This window comes from Stegostoma tigrinum, chromosome 32 (genome assembly GCF_030684315.1).
Source record: "Stegostoma tigrinum isolate sSteTig4 chromosome 32, sSteTig4.hap1, whole genome shotgun sequence".
NCBI lineage: Eukaryota > Metazoa > Chordata > Chondrichthyes > Orectolobiformes > Stegostomatidae > Stegostoma > Stegostoma tigrinum.
The window spans coordinates 21,944,300-21,966,431 of record NC_081385.1 but is presented as its reverse complement, the minus strand read 5'-3'; the positions used below and the strand labels follow the sequence as shown (position 1 = coordinate 21,966,431).

Below are 22,132 nucleotides of genomic sequence, written 5' to 3'. Positions count from 1 at the left end.
CTATCTATCTTCGATCTCCCTCTCTCTATCCCCTTTTTCTGATGAAGGGCCTAGGCCCGAAACATCAGCTTTTGTGCTCCTAAGATGCTACCTGGCCTGCTGTGTTCATCCAGCTCCACACTTTGTTACCTCAGCCATGATCTTATTGTTATGTTCTTCATCGAATCCCTACAGTGTGGAAACAGGCCCCTTGGCCCAACAAGTCCATACCAGCCATCAGAACATCCCAACCAGACCCATCATCCTGTAACCCACCTAATCTACACATTCCTAAACACCACAGGCAATTCAGTATGGCCAATCCACCTAGCCTGTGCATCTTTGGACTGTGGGAGGAAACCAGCGCACCTGTAGGAAATCCATGCAGACATGGGGAGAATGTGAAAATTCCACGCTGACAGTCACCCGGGAGTGGAATTGAACCCAGGCCCCTGGTGCTACGAGGCAGCAGTACTAACCACTGAGCCTCTGTGCTGTTCTTATAACAGAATAAACAGTACAACTTCTCTCAACCAAATACTCAGTATTTTTCTTGTAATATTCAATGAAGCATTTTCTCTTTTAATTATTATAATTCTCAGAAGCATAATTCTATCCCAAACTTATTCTGCTTGCTGATGTGAAAAATCATCATCATCAGCATTTGCCAAAAGATCCATATTTAAACAGTTATATTAAAACCTCATTTACACTGAATGATAAGAAGCACTGGTTGTGGGTATTATGTTAATACATATCTCGAGTACTGGAGTACACATTTGAAGAAAAGATATGTCATTGGAGACAGTTCAGAGAAGGTTCACGAGGTTGATCTCTGGTACAAAGAAAAGTTAAACCGGCTGGGGCTAATCTCAATGGAGATTACAAGAATGAGAGGTGAGTTCCTTGAACATTTAGGCTAGATAGGGTAAATGCTGACAGCATGTTTCTCTTCATGGGAACATGCAGGACCAGAAGGCATAGTCTCAGAATAAAGGGCTATCAATTTAAGTTTGAGATGAGGAGAAATTTCTTTGAACAGAGAGAGTGATGAGTCTTTGGAACTCTTTGCCACAGAGAGCTGTGGAAGCAGAGTCCTTGTGTACATTTAAAAGGCTTGGATAGGTAGATTGTTGATCAATAGGGGATCCAAAGATTACAGGGAAAGGGCAAGAAAGTGGATTTGAGGAATGTCAAATCAGATTGAATGGCAGAGGTGGCTCAAGGGGCCAATTGGTCTACTCCTGTTTCTATTTCTTAGTCTTATCATGGTAATATGTAAGAATACATTTTTTCACACACTGATCATCACAAACATTGCTGAACGTTAAGCATAAACTACATTTAATGTAACTGGAGTTTCCGCGATGTACAATGCTAGTTTTAAAACAACACTAGAAGCAGCCTCCAAATAACGAAAAAACTGACTTGCCACTAACTGTGCTAATTTACATGCCTTTGAAGATATCCAAAAATGAATCCAGACCTTTTGAAAATAAGTACACTAACAAGTACATTCTGAAATATTTCAAATGTTTCTTTAAATTTACTGAGGAACTGACTGCTGTAATCCAATCCTGGACAATAGCTTTGTAGTATTTGAAAAAGTCACTTTCAGTAGTTTAAAATTACACTACAAGAGATGGTGGATTCATATTATTTTCTGTGATAAACCCATTTTTACCTGTATTTAATCAAAATTCCAATTACAATTTAAATGCATCAAGGAATATATTTGGAAGATTATTTAACTATATATTTAATCACAGTGTGCTGATTCATGCCTGATTTTCTGTTCCGCAATAAACAAGGCATTCAAGCAGAAGCACTGGTCAGGGGGATCTTTTCTAAACAGGTGCTGCTTTAGGTGCAACATGGGCCAGAATTGCTAATGTGTCCCATATGGAAGGATGACCCCTAATTTGTTCTATAACAAAAACAAATCCCCATGTATCTATTCTGGTATCTCTTGATTACATATCACTCCACCACTCGGGAGGCTACACAAGATGCCTAGTGATGAAACTGTTGCATCAATTCAAGATGATGTGATGATATGATGGAATAAGACACAGGCCCAGATTTGTTATTTGGTTATCATTCTGAGATGCATCACACACTGTTAGCCACAATAACTTACTAAACAGATGATGTTAAAATAATGGTTTCAAATGTATAACATGGGCCAAAAAGGGTCTAACTAGCAATCCATAATATTGGACTCATCCTGCCCCTCACAACAAGTGGTTCAAAAACCTCGGCAGCATATCTGAATGGGGTAGTGACACGCGACTAGAGAAAGGGTGCAGGGAAAATTGTTGGGATTGAAGGCTGATAAATGCCCAGGGCCTGATAATCTACATCCCAGAGTATTTAAGAAAGTAGTTCTAGAAATAGTGGATGCATTGATGGTCATCTTCCAGGAATCTATAGACTCCAGAACAGTCCCTGAAGATTGGAGGGTGGCTAATGTCATTCCAATATTCAAAAAGGGAGGAAGAGAGAAGAGGAAATAATGGACCAGTGAGCATAACATTGGTAGTGGGGAAATTTCTAGAATCAGTTCTCAAGGATTTTATAGCAGAGCATTTTGAAAACAGTGGCAGGATCAGACAGAGCCAGCATGGATTTATGAAGGGCAAATTACGCTTGACATATCAGTTGGAGTTCTATGAAGATGTAACTAATAGACGTGACAAGGGGGAGCCAGACAATGCAGTATATTTGGATGTTCAGAAAGTGTTTGTCAAGAGTTCCACATAAGAGATTAATGTGCAAGATTAAAGGAGATGGGACTGGGGGAAATGTATTGAGATGTATAGGAAACTGGTTAGCAGAGTGAAAACAAAGAGTAAAAATTAATGGCTCCTTTTCAAATTGACAGGCAGTAACTAGTAGGGTGTCACATTGATCGGAGTTGGGATCCAGGTATTCACAATATATATTAACGATTTGGATGAGGGCACAAAATGTAACATCACAAAGTTTGGAGATGATACCAAGTTGGTTCAGAGGGTGAACCATGATGAGGATGTGGAGATCCTTCAGCATGGTCTCAACAGATTGGTGAGTAGGCAAACCAATGGCAGAAGCAGTATTATTTGGGCAAATGTGAGGTCATTCACTTTGGAAGCAAAAACAAGGCTGATTACCACCTGAAAGGTTGTAAATTAGGACAAGGGAGTGTGCAGCAGGACCTGGGCATCCTTGTGCACCAGTTGCTGAAGGCAAGAATGCAGGTGGAGCAGGCGGTAAAGAAGGTAAATGGCATGTTCATCTTCATCACGAGATGTTTTGAGTACAGGTGTAGGGAATGTTGCTGCAGTTGCAAGTGCCTTGGCGAGACCACACCTGGAATACTGTGCAATTTTGACATCTTTTTCTGAGGAAGGATGCCCTTGTTCTCAAGGGAGTGCAGCGAGGTTTACCAGGTTGATTCCGGTGACTTAGGGTCTGATGTATGAGGAGAGATTGACTAGATTGAGATTAGTTTTGCTAGAGTTCAGATAAATTAGCAGTATCTCACAGATACTTATAGAATTCTAACAGGACTGGACAGGGTGGATGCAGGGAGGATGCTCCCGATGGTAGGCGTGTCCAGAACAATGGGTCACAGTATGAGAATTCAGGGTAGACGATTTAGGACAGAGATGAAGAGACATCTCTTCACCCATTAGTATTTATGAAGTTTCCAAATTGATCTTACACATTTGCCAACGTATAACAAAAGGAGAAGAAACGTGTACGATCTGATCATAGATGATAGAATCCAAGTAAAAGGCAATTCAACATAAAGGTATAATAAAGTATGGAAGTAAATAACAAAGTATTCAAGCAGTTGATGAGTATTTGATGGCTGCCAAGATAGAGATGCAATCATATGGAAGGAAGCAATCAAAAATAAATCATTTTTGCTGTGAAATACTGACAGTTTAAGATATTGAGTCTGTAAGGAACAGCTTCTGCCTCTGCTTATTATAGTAATTTGCTTGTTAATTCTTTAAAAAAAACCATAAATTGTTTCACTGAAAATTCATAAGCGGTAAACCAATTACCAAAATATGTAATAGGAACCCAGATCTTCATTCTTCCTTCACCAAAACCCAGATCTAACCTCTTCCTTCCTCTCCAGAAATCCAGATCGAGCCTCTTTACTGGTCTGCTTTGTTTGCAAATATTGTTGCTTATTAAACTGAGATGTTATTCAACCGTACAATGGAGTAGGGTGTCAAGGTGCCAAAGGGTTCATGGATATCGAGAGAGAGAGACAGCACGGGAGAGGTGGGGGGGGGGAGAGGGGGAAGAGAGAAGAGAGAAGGCGGGGGGGAAGAGAGAGAGAGAGAGAGAGAGAGAGAATTGAGTCTGTCATTTATAAATTATTTATTAGGTATTTTGTTTTCTTTGTTTCAGCACTAAGTACCAATACAAACTGCAGTATTGAGGCTTGTTACACAATATTATCAGCTATCAACAATTTTTAAAGATCAGGGTAGTTGTTTTGTTTTTACATGTACGATATACCAAGTTTCAGCATTCAACAGCAAGATAAACCTAGCAGCACATTATGTCAAAGTACCAGCTAAATGAGAGCAAAGCCATTATTCTCTTGGAAAGTATGGAAAAGAAAACACTTACCTCCTCACAAAATAGTGCTCAAGTAGAAGCAAATTGTAAATCTTGAACTGTGAAATGATTGACCTTCTCAGTTGTCATCTTATATTCACTAGTTTGAACATGTCACAAGAAATAGAGAGCAGCTATTGAACACCACTTCTGTTGCAAAGTTATCAATTCATAGAGACAATGCTAAACTGTTACCACATGCAGAGAATTTTTTTAGAAATCTACATCCAAAAAATAATTACAGCTTTTTTCCCCCCCTCCAAGTGTGAGGCCATCACACCAGAACATGTTAAGCTGTACCAGGCTGACCAACCAATTAAAACAGTCTCACCTATCTGGAGGAACATACAACAATGTAGGAAGAAGGTCAATGACCTTCCCTGATCTACATGCCACCATTTCTCTTATACCACACATTCAAGCTCTGATATTACGTCCACCTCCAATCAGGGCTCATACTCTACCTCTCTCATTAATACCTGCTACATCTTCTCCATTCACCATCACCCACCCAATTTCTAACACCACTAACCCTGAATGTTCTCTATCCTACCTAATCACTCACTCCAGACACCTTCTTACTTACCTCATTATTAACAGGCATGCCTCTCTCACTCCCAGGAGGAAAACAGGCTCAGTAGTGCAGAAAAACCTAAGTCAGGTGACAGGCTGCCTGATATTCAGCTCCTCACCCCATCATGACTCTGACTGCCCTACGTGGTTGATTGACGGTTTACATGGCCCTGGACTGATATTAGGGGCTGCCCTTGCTGGGATACCTGACCAAAGACATTCCTGCCTGGCTTAACTCAAACCTGCATTACAAATTTTCTTAGTCAATGGCTGCAATAAACACCATAGCAATACAGAAATGAAATAACCTTGGTACCTCTGGCTGACGATGCAAAGCATAGAAAAGGCAATCTAAGACAGGATGCTGTGTGCATGTAGGTAGGCTTACAGTGAGTGAGTGCTATGATGTCTGGACTGATTGTTGAAATTTGTGGCACAAAGCTCATGTTGGCAGAGCCCTGTAAAATTATACACTTGGTCATGAGATCCATGCACGGATTTTTTTTCTAGCGTTACACACATTAAACCACACAATGATGCTGAGTTGCCAAATAAAAATGAACTAAAAAGAGGTATAGAAGTTACCAAAGTCAATCCACCATTTGGTACAGCTTCTTGATGAAAACATGAGAAAAAGTATTTCAACTGGTCTCAGTGCCCTGAGATTAGGGGGCGGGGGGAGGAGAAAATAAATATGGCATAGTAGCTCAGCGTAATTCATTAACAGTAATGGAAATACTTCTGTGATCCCCTAAAATTGAATGGTGTTGCAGCAAATATAGTTTTGATCAAATATGAAGAATGCTTACGTTGGTAAGGTAAAAATGCAGCACAGGAAAATATCCAGCATAAAACCAACCCTTCAGAACAGAAAGAGAAGGAGTAAAATCTAACTGGTTGAAGTAGAAATTGAATTATTACAACTGTAATAGCAGTTTCTTAGGATTCACTTGAAATTGTGGACAAACTCCATGTCATTCACAGGATGAGGACATCACTGGCTAAACCAGCATTTATTGCCCATCCCTAATTGTCAAGACAGCAGTTCAGAGTCAACCACATTACTATGGGTCTAGAGTCACACATTGGCCAGACCAGGTAAAGATGGCAAATTCCATCCCTAAAAAGGGCATTAATGAACCATATAGGTTTTTCTGACAATTGACAATGGATTCATAGTCATCATTAGGCTCTTAAGCCCGGGATTTTTTTTAATTCAAATTGATCATCTGCCACAACAGGATTCAAACCCAGGTCTCTGGATTAACAGTCCAGCAATAATACCATTCTCACATGCTAGGTTGAGTACTCCTGACAAGTATCTCCAAGTTCTTTGAAATGTTTTAATTTACTAGTTAAGCAATTGGTGTACTTAGTAACTGGTGCCTTTGAAAAAAAACTGTGACTTTGGCTTTGCTGGCTAGATGAATATACATTGCCCATGCATAATTGCCATGATCTGTGGGGTAGAAAATTGTCTTCTTGAGCTGATTTGGTCCCTGAGGTGACAGCACACTCAAAGCACTATCAGGCAGGGAGTTGTAGGACTTTGACCCAAAAAGAGTGTGAGGGAACAGTAATGTAGTTGTAAGAAAGGATGTAGAGGAAAGCTTGCTGGTGGTGGTGTTCCAAGTCTTTGTTACCTTTGTCCTTTTGAGGGTGTAGAGGTTGCACATTTGGAACGTGCTATAGAAACAGCTTTGGTGAATTACTGCATTGCATCTTGTAGACGTTACACTGCTGGCACTCTACATCAGTGATTTTGGTCAAATATTGCCTTCATGACTACAGCAGTCACCCTCAACGTACCTTTGGAATTCAGCTGTTTGTTCATGTTTGGACCAAGGCTGTAACGTGGTCAGGAGCTGAATGGCTCTGACAGAACTCAAGCTCAGCTAATTGGAACAACAGGGTTAAATTACAATTATAATTACACTTAGTCCAAATACTGGGGCCTACTGGCTATTTCCAGTCTTGAAATCCCATAAAAAGGATAAAAAAAAAACCATTCTTTTGCATAATTGAACACTATAAACAAGAAAAAGTAGAAATTATGGGCAGCAAATAAAAAAGGATTGATTTGATTGCCTGTCAAATTCTGATAATTTATTGCAACATATTTAACACCTCAGTCTTCTATTCATGTTTTTACATTACTAAATTTTTGGTGTGTCACTGGCTGGAATGTACAGGTCACCTTTTTACAACCCTCCTATTATTCTAAAACTCATTTATTTTCCTCAAGTCACAGTTCTATAACAAAACTAAGTTACTAGTTAACCTTAAAATTAGGGGTACAGAACAATAGTAAAGCACACTGTATGTAACATTTTACAGTGCAAACATTCAGTTACCCTGTGCATAATCTACATACCAACCCTTTTGAGAAAGCTTATGACTGCTTTGAAGTACCCCATTATAAACTCCTGCACTATTATAGTTATTTTTAGTACTGTAGTTAAGACACCATGATAAGTAAAAAAGTCTTTATCAGAATCAAAGTGCTTTCTGACTCTTACTTCAATAGATTCTTTTCAACCTGCCAAAGCATCAAATCAGTTCAGGAATAATTATAATAAGAACAATACAAACAAGACTCTTGGACTTTATTCTCTCAGTTGGACTATGGCTGATTTAGGTTGACCTATATCCCTTTGATACTTTTACCCAATTTTAACTATCCAGCTTTCACAGTCCTTTTCTAAAAAAAAAGGTACATTAATCAGGAATGAATTCCAGATCTTCATTTTTCATGTGAAGAAGTAACTAATTATTTCATTCATGAATCAGCTGGTTCTAATTTTAAGATACCTCCAAAATGGCTTCCTTAAGGGCTCCTTCTGATTAACTCAGACATACTAATTTAAAAAGCCATCCCATTTTCTGATACCAATGGAATACAAGCCAAATGCAAGCATCTGATTTTCAAAACGTAACCCTTAAAGCCTTCATATCACTCCAATAAATAAATTCAACTGCAAACTCCTTCAAGGTCAACATATCATTCCTGAAAATACAATTCCCAAACTCAACATAATTCCAGATCATGGTACTGATATCACAATTCTCAAAGCTTGTAACATGCCAAAACATTTACAGAATATTTTAACAAGCCAACTTTTCCCTCAATCAACAATTCATCTTTATTAAACAAAGTTTTTTTACTGCACTTGACCTATCCGTTAGAGAAACATTCCTCATTTCCACTTTTGTCAATACTATTAGGACCAAATTGGACAATAGTGAGCTGCTGCTGTAAAAAGATTACACAGCAAACTTCATCATGGAAATTGGCCAGTTATTTAAACAATAATGGAAACTGAGTTCTGTAAACAATTTGCAGGAAAATTAAGTTGTTCTGTTCCTAAAATTAACTTCTACCTTAAATTCACATAGATGAAGGGTAGTTTGATAAGTTTTGTACTGAACATTTTGATTAGTCACCCACCCAAAACAAGATAAAAGCTTTAATAATTATACTAAATGTTTCCACATGGATGGTGCAAGCCACATTCACCTCTTATGATACTCTAAAGCTTTTTAGATAAACCTAGCTGTTTAAATGGAAAATGGTGCAGCACAAACAGCACTTTAATTTTTTTTTAAGATTTATTGTTTTTATAAATGGTGCATGTCAGAAAACAATAAATTAAGAGGCTAACTTAATCTACATAAAATGATGAAATGCTTGGTTCTTCAAAGTAGCCGGACTCAACTCCCTCTGTGTCATTGAATCAATACTGAATGTGTGGCAGTGTGTGATTTTCAATTTTTTTTGACACACTTCAATCTTCTTGAACAAACTCCTCCCCACCTGCCAATTTATCAACTCCAGTCCTAACCATCCCTCCCACCAACCCGAACCTTTCCAAATGTACATCTTGTCTCTTGGTCATAAGTCCGAGGTTAACTTGGGGCAACTAGATAGTCATTAGTAAATATGTAAGAAAGGTAGAAGTATAGTTATTTTCATTGCCCAGATATTTTCACTCCCCCAGCATGCCTGTTAAAATTGTGAAAACTTTTACAGTTATAGAAACTAGTCTCAAGCAGTAAATTTCAACAACCTTTCTGCAAAAGTCTAATCACAATTTAATTCAGGAGTTATATACTTTTGACAGCATTACAGTAAATACTCTGGACTATTACTTGCAAGTATATAAACACAGGGATATGAATAGTGAGGAGATCTACGTTTCTAAATTATATCAAAAACTAGAAGCATGTAGGTAACCTTGTCTGAGAGCCATGTTTTATAAGGCAGTGCATTTTCTTTGTAAAGGTAAGTAAATGATAAACTGTGTTCAGTTTATGGAGCTACTTTTGTTTTAACTTAAAACAGATTTAGTAATCACTACAGAAGTAGACAGGCATTCTAGGCGCTACATATCCTAGCCGTTAACCAGGCCTTTTTCTTGGTATTAGCATTTTTATGATGAAATCTACTTCATAACACTTCACATTATATGTTCATTTCTTAGTACTATTTTCAAAGTCTACCTGGTCTCACTTGCTTCTCCTTTCTCATGAACCTTCAGCCATTTCTTCAACAGGAAGCGTTTGCGGCGTGGAGAAGCACTTGGTGTTGAACAATTTGACCAAGGAGTATCCTCATCACTTGATGGAGTAATCTCAATAGAAGGAAGCTGTAGGTACTCTTTGGTTATTGGGCCACAGTAAATGTTGCTCACCATTTGTTCTTTCTCACTCTGAACATTCTTCCAATGTTTCATTTTAAAACGCTTTCTGCGAAGTGTTGGTGTCGAGGATCTTGACCAGGCCACAGCGCCATTTCCTGAAGATGAAATCTGTACAGCAGGAAGCTGTAGCATATCAGTCATCTCTACAGTTTTGCAATATTTCTTTACTGTGTTGCAAAACACAGTTCTAAGACAGTCTTTTACAAGAAAAATGACTGCTCACAAATCAGGCACCACAAAAAGCTGCTGTCACTGTGAAATCACTTACGCTGTAAAATCAGATGCAGTACCTGTTTAGTTTACTTATTTTTGTTGCTCCTTTAAAAATGATGTTTTGTGCAATCCAATACTTAACATATATTGAATGAAATATTTTGCAAATTGTAGTCTTTTTTAGCTGTTCATCACATTGAAGTATTGTTGCTGGAACTTCTTTGGTGTACTTTAGCTCTCCAGAGTTGGTTAACTGTCAGTAGCAAGATAGGAGTAGTCTGGAAGTCTACCGATACATTTTGAGACAGTAGGTACGATAAACAAAAATTAAACCCAATCAAGATCCACAGAGGGATTTGAGCAGCAGCAGGTGTGATGAAGAGACCGATGCTCATCAGGGAAGCTGTAATATTAGATAATGCAGAAGATAAAACATGCATAAGCAATTGTAGCATGTAATTCAAGTCTCTGCCACATGGGACCAGCTTACATTATTCAGTGGTTGTTAACGAACAAGATCGTTGTCAAACCTTCATCAGATGCATGGGCAAACTCTTAATCCCACATCTGCATGGTATGCCACTCTTCTTCCACATCATGGAGTCAATTATTTTTCATGTTAACAAAATATACTTTTCGATGTAAGCAGAATGAGAGAGTGAAGATTAGTGACTCAATAACCAGGATGCACACACAAGTTCAACCAGCAGTGCTCCCCTAAAAAGAATAAAGATTTGTTTTATCTATTGTAAATATTCACATGAATGATAAACAACTAATAATGCATTGTTTAGTGAGCATATTATAGATTATACATTGTTACATTTACATCATATCTGTGCAGTTCAAGGAGACAGTACACTTCACTGACATACCAGTGTTGTGATTCAAACCTACCAACAAAAATTAACATCTTAGGGTGGGGGTGGGGTGGAACAGTACAATGGTTTATAAAATATTCCCTTAAAATGTTCTCCATGTGTGAGATGATTTTAAGATGAAAAATATACAAGTGAGATTTAGTATTTTTCAAATCATACATCCACTTACACATCTTCCTCTGGGCAAGAACATGCAAGGTATTTCTAAAAGAACATTTTGTGTTGTCTAGAAAACCAGTGTTACAATCTTGTAAGATGAAAGGTCTTTCTTTCTGAAAGAACTTTCAAAACACCAAAATACAATAAATCAAATCGGAGATTTAAAGAAACCTCACTATGCTGAAAACCAAAATCTATACATGATTAACTATTGTGTCAACTATTTGCTCAGGATCTACTACCAAACCCAAAGAAAGACCTTACAATTGATATGTAGACCATATCTCAGCTAAAATGTACATGATCTAAATGTACACAATCTAAATGTACACTGCTGACATATTTGTCCTATAAATCACTTGGCCGAATATTCAGTTAGCATAGGTGTTCCTCTTTCCCAATCTCAGTTGAGCCAAAGACAAAGAGGCAGAGGGAATGAAAAATGAGAGGATACTTAATCTCACACATCCAGATGCCAAGGAGATAAATCAATGTGCAGAGGTAGGGCCATAGTGGAAAAATATTTTTTAAAAAGGTGAAGAAAGAATAAAATAAAAATATAAACTAAGATAACAGTAAAATCGTGACCAGAAAAAGTACTGAACATGCAAATATAGTGAAGGATGTTTAACAGCTATTACTTCCTCAAATTTCATCAATTTGAGTCATTTAATCTGCTGAGCTCTGAGCAACATATAAACATTCTGCTGAAAGGACACCAATGTTCTAAAAACTTGCTGCTAGGAATTGGAGATCCAACTGGAGCAACTTGCCTTCCCAATTTTCACTCCATGTCAGGATATACACAGACATCACGTTGGACAGCCCTACCTCATTGTCATGTTGACAATTGGAACAGGCCAGGATGCAGCAGACTCATTGCTGATTAAATGAGGCTGCTCCAATAACCCTGGGCCATCAGTTCCCAGCTGCGGTGAGTTTTCAGGTTTTATGGCCACCAAAGGCCATAAAGAAAACCTGAACAAAACCCCCGACATTCTAAGCGCCACCAGCCATCACTGCAGTCATATCTCAGTACCATCAAGGTGAATATTGCCAAGGATCATGACCTGTCACACAGAAGCTGTGAGCTATCTTGACTGACCTTGTTTCATATTGTACAGTTGACACAAAATGTAAAACAAACTTTAAAAAAATGTGACCAAGCCTTGGACTTTTGTACTCCTCCAACTTAATTTAGTAAGATGACATATTTGTCCTTCAAGGTTATGCAGCAATCTCCCCTTTGTCCCATCTTGCAGATGCAATTGAAATAGCTGTTGTTGTAATAACCTTCACTCAACAAAAGATCAAAAATATATTCATATTATGTAAATCATGAATGGTTAAAAACTAAAGCTGCTGAAAAATTCCTTCAAAATTAGATTTCTGTGAGCAAATATTAAGGGATGCTTAATATTTGCCCTCTTCTTTAAAATCCATTCCTCAACAAAATCTTTTTTCAACCTTCACAGTACTGATCTTCCCTTCACCATCTTCTCTTCATCACTGCTTCACCTAAACTTTTCCAATGACCTGTATGTGTATTTCTCATTTCCATCAGACATCAATGATAATTCATCCAGAGTGTTCTGACTTGCCTCAGTATTCTGGTCAATTCCACGAGCTGTCTGTTATACATCACACCTACTTCACTTCCAAATCAGTTCTTGGTGCCACTACCTTCTGGTCAACCAATATTAGCCCTTTATCCACTTTTTTTTCCCCCCTTTACAAGCTGCTACTCTTCCATCCACCCTGCCCCTGTATTCTGGAATTCCCTGCACCAGCTTCTCAGCTATTTTGAAGAATGGGGAGTTTATCCAAGTGTCCTATCCAGTAATTAATCTTCGAACAACATCACATCTAGTTATTACTAGATTGATCTCCTTGGGACTTGCTTTATGCAAATGTGCTGTTGTATTTTCTAATTTATAACTCTGACTACACTTGGTGAAAAGGTTTCATTATTAGCATATTCAATGTCCTGTTAGTGCTGAAGAAGCATTTTCTTCACTTACTCCCCTCCCCTTCCCAGGATCCTTAAATTCTTGTTAATTAATTCCTTTAATTCTTGTTAAATTCTTGATCCCTTGTTAAACATTCCTTTGATGTTAAGCTCCATTTCAGTTGTTTTGATTAAATTAGATTAGATTAGATTGCCTGCAGTGTGGAAACAGGCCCTTCAGCCCAACAAGTACACTGAATTTTTTTCCCTTTCTCATATGAAAACAATGAGCTGGTGAAGAGGATCACACCATCAAAATATCCAACAAACTGCAAATACACACTTCATGATTATTTAAGAAACAGGACTTCAATGCGTCCAGCAAAAACTCACATGAATCTAATACTGAACACAAATTCCAAGGAATTCTAAGCACCTGAATTGCTGAACAAGAAAAAGATTGAGTGATTACTGCTGTCCTCACTCCTTCCAACATTGCCACAATTATACCCTTGTTCAAAAAGGGGTATGAGTATAAGCCCAGCAGTTAGTCAACTTGTTTAACCTCAGTAGTGGGAAAACTTCCAGAAATAAAAATTTGGAACATAATTAATAACGACTTGGGCATAGATTTATTAAGGAAAATCGGCACTTACTTGCAGAAGATAAAAATTAGTTTAGTTAATTTGATTGTGTTTTTTGATAACGGTAATGCAGCTAATGTTGCATATGTGGACTTCTAGAAGGCATTTGCCAAAATGCCACATTACATACTTTTTGGCAAAGTTAAAAGCTCATCTAATAAAAGGAACAGTGGCAAAACAGAAACAGGGTTTGCTGAATGACATAAAATGAAGATAAGCACTTTCCCCAGGGATTGGTACCAGAATTAAAGCTTTTCATGATCCATATGGAGGACCTAGACTTGGGTGTATACAGCACAATTTTAAAATCTGGTGATGACAAAAAACGTAGGAGCATTGTAAACTGTAAGGAGGATAGTGACAGACTTCAAGTGGACATGGACAGCATAGCAGAATTGGCAGACACGTAGCAGACAAAACTTAATACACAGAAGTGTGAAATTCTACATTTTTGAAAGATGTCGGGACAGAGTAAATGGATGAAAATGGTTCCTTTGCTAGAATGGTCTAGAACTAGGACATTAACTTAAAAGAAATGCCAGGTGATTAGATTTTGGAAGGCACTCCCTGGGAGTGTGATGAAAGTAGATATAATAGGCGTTCAAAGGGATTAGGTTAAGCGCCTGAATAGAATAAAAATATTTGCAGACTACACGGGACGAATGGGTAGGGCTAGTTAGCCAGTACAAACACAATATACCAAATGGCCACCTGATGTGCTGCAACCAACGCACAATTGTGTGCGAGAAAGTAGCAGCAATCATCCAAACTATAAACTGCAAAATCTTCAAAGATATCATCAGAACACTTAGCTAAAATTAATAGTTTATACTGATTAAAACAAGCAAGCACAAGATCCACCATAAACAATAGAAGATGCTAACTCACATATATTCATTTGCAGAATTTGCAATAGTAGTGTTATTCTCATGAGTATCACTCAAGCTCCGTATCCCCTTAGTATTGCTCCTGCTGTGTGCACACCAAAGTCTACTCCGTTTCTGGTAAATGTTTATAGCAAACACAGAATTACTGTGCAAATTCCGCTTTGCATAACAAGTAAAAGTCTGGAAAAGGAGTCCCATAGCAGGACCCAGTATTACAATTTATCATCATACTTTTGACTGTTTTGCCCTGAACAATTGTTGTCTGCTGGTTGCTGAATCTTGCAGTTGAAGGTGTTTGCTTTCAATGTGCTCCCTTGGTGACAATTCTACTGCGTTAGCATGTATCAAAGCAAACAACAAGCCTCAAACACATCTCCACCTGATCCTGTTCTCCCATCGGTTCCGGCGAAAACTACAGACCATACACAAATCTACACCTTTCAACCCAGGTTTTGTCCTGTTGTGGAAACATCAGTATTTTAAATGCAGTGCATTTAAGAACTCAATAATTCTTAAATATTAAAGATTGCCCAAATGAATTTGTCCACACATGGATGACACAATCCTATTTGTCATTTTGCCTATTCTGTTCAAAAACATTGGAATCTCACATGGTAGATTCTGAACTAATGTCAGCAAGTTGGCTGGTCTAACATTAGAAAAAGAAACTTCAGAACAACACCATTTATAGTTCATACAACCTTTCAGCCATTTTTTACTCATGTTGGAGATAACAACTGAAGATTGTTGAATTTTTCAGAGGTGATCAGTTGCTTCAATGAGGGTAGCAGTGCAGATGATGTAGTTTACATGGATTTCAGCAAAACTTTTCACAAGGTCCAACACAGGAGACTGATAAACAAAGTAAAAGCATAGGGATCCAGGGTAACTCGGCAAGTTGGATCAGAAATTAGCTTTGTGGCAGGGGACAGAAATGTGTGATGGGAGGCTAGTGTCAAGTAGCATACCACAGGAATTGGAGCTGGGTCCCTCATTGTTCATGATATAAACAATGTAGATGAGAATGTGGGGTGATGGTAACTAAGTTTGCTGCTAACACAAAGAATGGCAGATGGTTGACAATGAGAAAAAAGGTCTTAGGTTCCAGGATATAAATGGATTAGGCAGATGAAATGTAACTCTGATAAGTGTGAAGTAATGTTTTGTTATTTCTTCCAAAGTGCAAGGGCATATTCAATGAACAGCAGAATACTAGGAGGCTCGGAGCAGCAGAGAGCTCTTGGGGTGCTTGTTTCATCTTTGAGCTAATTCCTAACAAAGAGTCCTGTGGCCAACTGTAACATCAAATTGATGCCTAGATCAACGAATTACAACTTAACAAAGATGCATTTTATTCAGTATGTTTCAATTATACAATGCATTGCCTACTAAGCTAATACAAGATATGATCAGAACAACATGAGACAAAAAGTCAGCATGTTCGAAAATACATTGACAGTCCTTTACAAAGTGTTCATGATTATTGAAAATCTGTTTGATAGTGAGATATAAACTCCAAATTAGTTTCTCCAAGGGGCTCTACCTCCCAAAATTAGTGGAATCTTGACCGGACCTGGGTCTTCTATCCGATCAGATGCCTCTTCCAGGGAAGACCCACGGAATCTAATGTCAGTCAGACATTGGCAAAGCCATTGGTAGCCTTCACTTGGAATTAAATCCTTGGAGGTAGAAACTTCAACCTGTCAGTCAGAGTTACCAGCCAGTCAGGCACCAGCAGCACCACAAAAGGAGGCAGTGACTACTGCCAGAAGAGCACTCAGGATCATAGAGCACCACAGAATAAGGTGTGATGTCAGTGCACAATAGTTCCAGGAGTTTTTTTTGGGAGGTGGTCACAATGCATCCCAACAGGGAAAGGAAGGCAAGGCAAGGTCAGTTGCAAGGGCAGAGGGTTCACTCCCAGTGGATATCTCATTAACTACCTTTGATTGAGGGGATCTCAACGTCTCTCCCACACTCTCCCAGTCCGATAAATTGCTTAAATACGTTGATCGGTCATGCATGCCCTATACAAACAAGTACCCTTGCAGCTGGGTTGATGCCAGTGAGTGCAGGCTGAGGCCTTTAAGTAACACGTAATTGGTCACAATGTCCTCAATGTCCTCCAAATGTATACACCATCACCTCACCTAATTAAGCACCTTCCTCACCTAAAACTGCGCATCAACCAAATCAGTGAAATGGTGTGAAGATCAATCAATGCATTCTGGAACAGTTTAACATTACCAAGCATAAAATGGAACAATTCCACATATTATTTCAAGAATGTTGGTTTCTTCATGAAAGGCAATTCACTCAAAAGAGTCGCACTCAAAGTAGAAAGCTGTCATTTTATCCGATACCCAGTCACACTGTAGTTTTCAACTAATATCTGAGAAGCTGACTAAGATCTCGTACCAAATATACAGCAAACTCCAGCTCATTCTCAAACTGCTTGGCTCTAGAACATCGCTCTTGGCTGCTGTGCAGTTGTGATTGTCTTTGTATTCCACACTCCAAATGATAAAAATATGTTATGTAATAATACATTGCACTGACTTTCTGCTGATTTGGTGTCCTTATGTGCTCTGATATGTCTTTTTTTTGTTTAAATAAGAAGAAATCACAATCCTCAAGCTAAAAATCTGAATTCTATTCCTGGCAATGTAATTTCAACACATCAAGTCTCAAAACATTAGCATAATGGAATGGTTTCAGGCAAGAGAAGAGCTTGATTTGGTACATATATCTGAACTATCCACATATGTATTGTTCATTATTCCCATTTGTTATTCCTTCACTTTTATCAATCCGTCAATCTCTTCCACGTTTTTAGTTTTTTGTTTGAAACTTCTCCCGCATATCTCTATTCTTTAAATTTCCCTAATAGTAAGCATGACCCTTTTTGCTTAAATTCTGTATACTGCGAAAAGCTGACTTGAACATTTCATTCAAAACTTTCTTAACTGTAAACACTTCCGACATATCCCCACCCTGTGTTCTCTTTTCTCAAAAAACAAACACCCAGGATAGTTAATCTTCCCTTCTATATTTTATTCTCTTATATTTTGTAACCGATCTTCCCATCCCTGCAATGATTGAATAACATGTAAGGGATGGAATATGAAAATTGTAGAACGCATATCAGGTTAGGATTCAACTGGGCTCAAATCGGTTTTGCCGGACTTCTCTTGGCTTTTATGTTTTAAATGTCATATTCTGTTTACTTTTCTTTAGAAAAGTGCGTGGGAACATGGTGGTGATGATATATTTTGTTTGACTAGGCCAGTAAAACTCCAAGATCTTAAATTTGAATTTTGTGCTAAATTAGAATACATTAATGTCCATAATCTGGACCTCATAATCTGAAGACCGGATCTGCCATTTCTCCAACTACTTCTCAAGTTTATACAGAGCCTTTTGAATTTGAATTGGCACTCACCAATATTCATCACTGTTTGCAATTTAGTATTTAAATTTCCATATAACTCTTTCCTCTAAATCCTTTCCAAAAATTTCAGAAGCGTGGTTGCAACATTGCAGCTTGTGACACTCCACTGAGAACTGGCTGAAATGCATGCCTATTCAATGTTATATGCCAAATAACCATTTGCTTATCTAGTTTAACATATTTCCATATATCCACAGACTTCATGTAGCAATTTAGTTATGGGACAGGGTCAACTGCCTTCTCCAAATCCAAGTGTAGAACTGTTACCATCTTTGCATTTAATACATCTGTCACCTTTCCAAAGTAATTTACTAAATTAATGAAGAACGATATCACACTCCAAAAATCATGTTATGTCAGAATAGACAAGGGTCACATTTCTGTCTTGTATTATTGCTCAATGTACTAACACTTTCTCAACAGTGAAAGAAAGCTAAAATTCCTATAATTTGATAGAAATTGAGAGTGGGATGCACTTTGAAAAATGAAATTTTCATTGTGTCAAACATAACTTGTATTTGGACAGAAGTGATGCTCCAAATTATTGTTGAATTGCAATCCCACCAATGTCTAGCACTATTACAAATACATGTAATTTAAGAAAAGGGGATCAAAAAACAGCAGAGATCATACATGTTCCACAACGTATTTTGAGAGCAAACTTAAAGTCAAAAATGCTCATACAGACCACTCAAGCTAGATATGGTTCATAAGATCCTGACTACACGTATGGTTCCTCGGCAGCAATATAAAGTCCTCTTGTTTTAAACACCAGTTAGCAGAGCTCTCTAAAAGTTCACAAATACATGCGCAATGCACCCAAATCTTCCAATCTCACAGTACTCAAATATTTTGCTGCACTATGGTACTGTCAGGTCTCTTTACCACTGAGGCCTGTCGAGGCCAAGTTGTTCAGCATGTTCAAGGCCAAGCTACATAGGAGTTTCAATCAGTAAGGCAATCAAGGGTTAAAAGGGAAGGGCAGGAAAGTTGAAGTGGGGATCATCAGATCAGCCATGATCTCACCAAACTGTGAAGCTAACTTATTGAAATAAACAGCCTACATCTGCTCCTATGACGTAAGGTATCTACGCTGCATTAATCTCAAAAGCAATCACATAGTTCAATACAGTAATGGCGTAAGAATCTCAGCCAGTTTTAAAGTTCGCTTCCTTTCGTGAACAAAAACCAATGATAAACCCTGACTTTGTTTTACCACTCAGCACAATCAATAAACAGGAGTTTGCTCAGTCTGTATTGTACAAACAGAGTTATCTGAATGAGTATAACCTACAGTAATACAAACGTTGTTCACTTGCTTTTCTGTCAGTGCCTATGGATTCAGCATAAGCACCTGACGAACACATCTGGAGGGACAAAACGTATATTGATAAAACATTAACCAGTTTAGAAACAATCTCTGCAAAGCTCATATCCAGCTCTCATTATTTCATTCTTTTTCTCGTTTCAGATTACACACATGTTCAGAGAGTTAAAGTAAAATCATGTTTTAGTTAGAATTTTTACCATGTTCAATTTGGAATAATGTAGAAAATATAAAACTTGGATGTAATTATTCTTCCTAAATCTCAACAAATGAATTTAGTAAACACTACTTTTTAAAAGGCCCTTTAAAATAATTCTGTATTTTTCTCCACTTTCCAAAGCTTAGGATGATAACGAGGGCCTGGAATAAAATCAGTAAAGTGAAACAAAGTGGAGGGCACACTGATGTCTCAGCATTAATATGCTTGAGATCTAGGTAAGAGCACTTTCTAGGAAAAAATAAGCAACAAAGGCATTCTATCAGGGGTTGGTCTGCGATACTGAACCCTGAATAAATGTAGGTTTTATTTTAAAACAGTACAATTACATCAGCTTCATTCCACTAAGCGACTAAAACAATAAATTTAACCTATTGTTGTGAATTTTAAGTCTTCCACTAAAGTCCCACAGGACCTCCAGCTGGAAACTGGCAAAAACTTTCAGAAAATAGTAGGAACCCAGCTGCATTGGTTTGCTGCCATTTCTGCAAATTTGTTATGGGATCAAACCACAAAAGTTGCAAACTACGAGACCATCAGAGCCAGTGTCTCTTACACTAACTGGCAATCAGGGAGCAAGGCCACAAAGAAACTGTATACACTGCGAGTTTTCAATCCATTTGTTCTGCTGGAGCCTGTGATATTAATGGATGCCAGTGTGACAAGTGAGTCGTGGCATTCTGGAATTTAGCAGGGAAAATATGGGTTTTGCAACTGTGAGGTCCACCCAATTCCCATCCCAGAACATGTCAGACAGGACACTGAAGCAGCACTACCATCCATTTGCCTCATTATAGTAAGCCATCCTTCCACTTAACTCTACTAACTAGAGCAGATCAATGCCAAAAAACAGAGGGCAAGATCCCAAAAATCTGACATTGCAAACTATAGATCTTTGATAGCTCAAATTATTCAAATAAGTCAATTATTTCCTCACTTTTTTTGTCCAACATGCATGTAATATCACTCTGAAAATTCCTGATCAGAAACAGACTTTTTTTAAAAAATAGACTGTTCTATCAATGTTCTCAAATTCCAGCTTGTGTTTCAGCAGAATGACAAGTTTAAGTTTGATAATCAATGAAAGTTTAAAATCATTTAATGACCATTTAGGAAGCAGAATAAAATTGTGCAACTTCGCTCCTTTACTTCATAATTTGGTTTGAATGGAGAGCTCAAAAGGTGAAACTGTTGTCCAGTAGCCAAAAAATATATTTTATAATAAACTTGAAGAGACACATCTTTCACCATATTGCTTTAGGATTTCCTAAAATTTTTGAGCTTTTCAAAAATAATTTCCTCATTGTTAGTTGAATCAGCTAGCTGAGAGGCAAGAGTGTCAACAATCCTGCATAAGACCACTGATTACTCAAAGGGTAATGACATCAGATGACAAAGATAGCATGTCAGTAATGATAATTGTCAGTGACTCTTTTTTTTAAAAACAGTGAGATTACACATTTGAAAGATACATGAGGAACAAGTGCAGGTTTCCAAACTGACACTGAAACTGATCTGCGTGGCTAAAACTGTTCATATAGAGTGAATCATTCAGTATTAAGATAACAAAGTGTGAAGCTGGATGAACACAGCAGGCCAAGCAGCATCTCAGGAGCTGACGTTTCGGGCCTAGACCCTTCATCAGAGAGGGGGGCGGGGAGAGGGTTCTGAAATAAATAGGGAGAGGGGGGAGGCTGACCAAAGATGGAGAGAAAAGAAGATAGGTGGAGAGGAGAGTATAGGTGGGGAGGTAGGTAAGGGATAGGTCAGTCCAGGGAAGACGGACAGGTCAAGGTGGTGGGATGAGGTAGCAGGTAGGAAATGGAGGTGCGGCTTGAGGTGGGAGGAAGGGATGGGTGAGAGGAAGAACAGGTTAGGGAAGCGGAGACAGGCTGGGCTGGTTTTGGGATGCAGTGGGGGGAGGGGACAAGCTGGGCTGGTTTTGGGATACGGTGGGGGAAGGGGAGATTTTGAAGCTTGTGAAGTCCACATTGATACCATTGGGCTGCAGGGTTCCCAAGCGGAATATGAGTTGCTGTTCTTGCAACCTTCGGGTGGCATCATTGTGGCACTGCAGGAGGCCCATGATGGACATGTCGTCTGAGGAATGGGGAGAGGAGTTAAAATGGTTGCAAGAACAGCAACTCATATTCCGCTTGGAACCATTTTAACTCCCCCTCCCATTCCTCAGACGACATGTCCATCATGGGCCTCCTGCAGTGCCACAATGATGCCACCCGAAGGTTGCAAGAACAGCAACTCATATTCCGCTTGGGAACCCTGCAGCCCAATGGTATCAATGTGGACTTCACAAGCTTCAAAATCTCCCCTTCCCCCACCGAATCCCAAAACCAGCCCAGTTCTTCCCCTCCCCCCACTGCATCACAAAACCAGCCCAGCCTGTCTCCGCTTCCCTAACCTGTTCTTCCTCTCACCCATCCCTTCCTCCTACCTCAAGCCGCACCTCCATTTCCTACCTACTACCTCATCCCACCTCCTTGACCTGTCCGTCTTCCCTGGACTGACCTAT

At 38.6% G+C, this 22,132-nt stretch overlaps 1 protein-coding gene across 7 annotated transcripts in view; it reads right to left on the bottom strand.

The window, feature by feature from the left end:
* Positions 1–22,132, bottom strand: part of gramd1ba (GRAM domain containing 1Ba) — a 562,055-nt gene that overhangs the window by 321,865 nt on the left and 218,058 nt on the right. For 5 of the 7 annotated variants that reach the window (XM_059639090.1, XM_059639091.1, XM_059639093.1 and 2 more), the window contains exon 2: positions 9,676–10,805. The exons of the other annotated variants lie outside the window; for them this stretch is intronic. In XM_059639090.1, coding sequence (XP_059495073.1) covers positions 9,676–10,016 — 341 coding nt within the window. In that variant the 5' untranslated portion in view covers positions 10,017–10,805. The remainder of the gene's footprint in view (positions 1–9,675; positions 10,806–22,132) is intronic. 7 annotated transcript variants of the gene reach the window in all.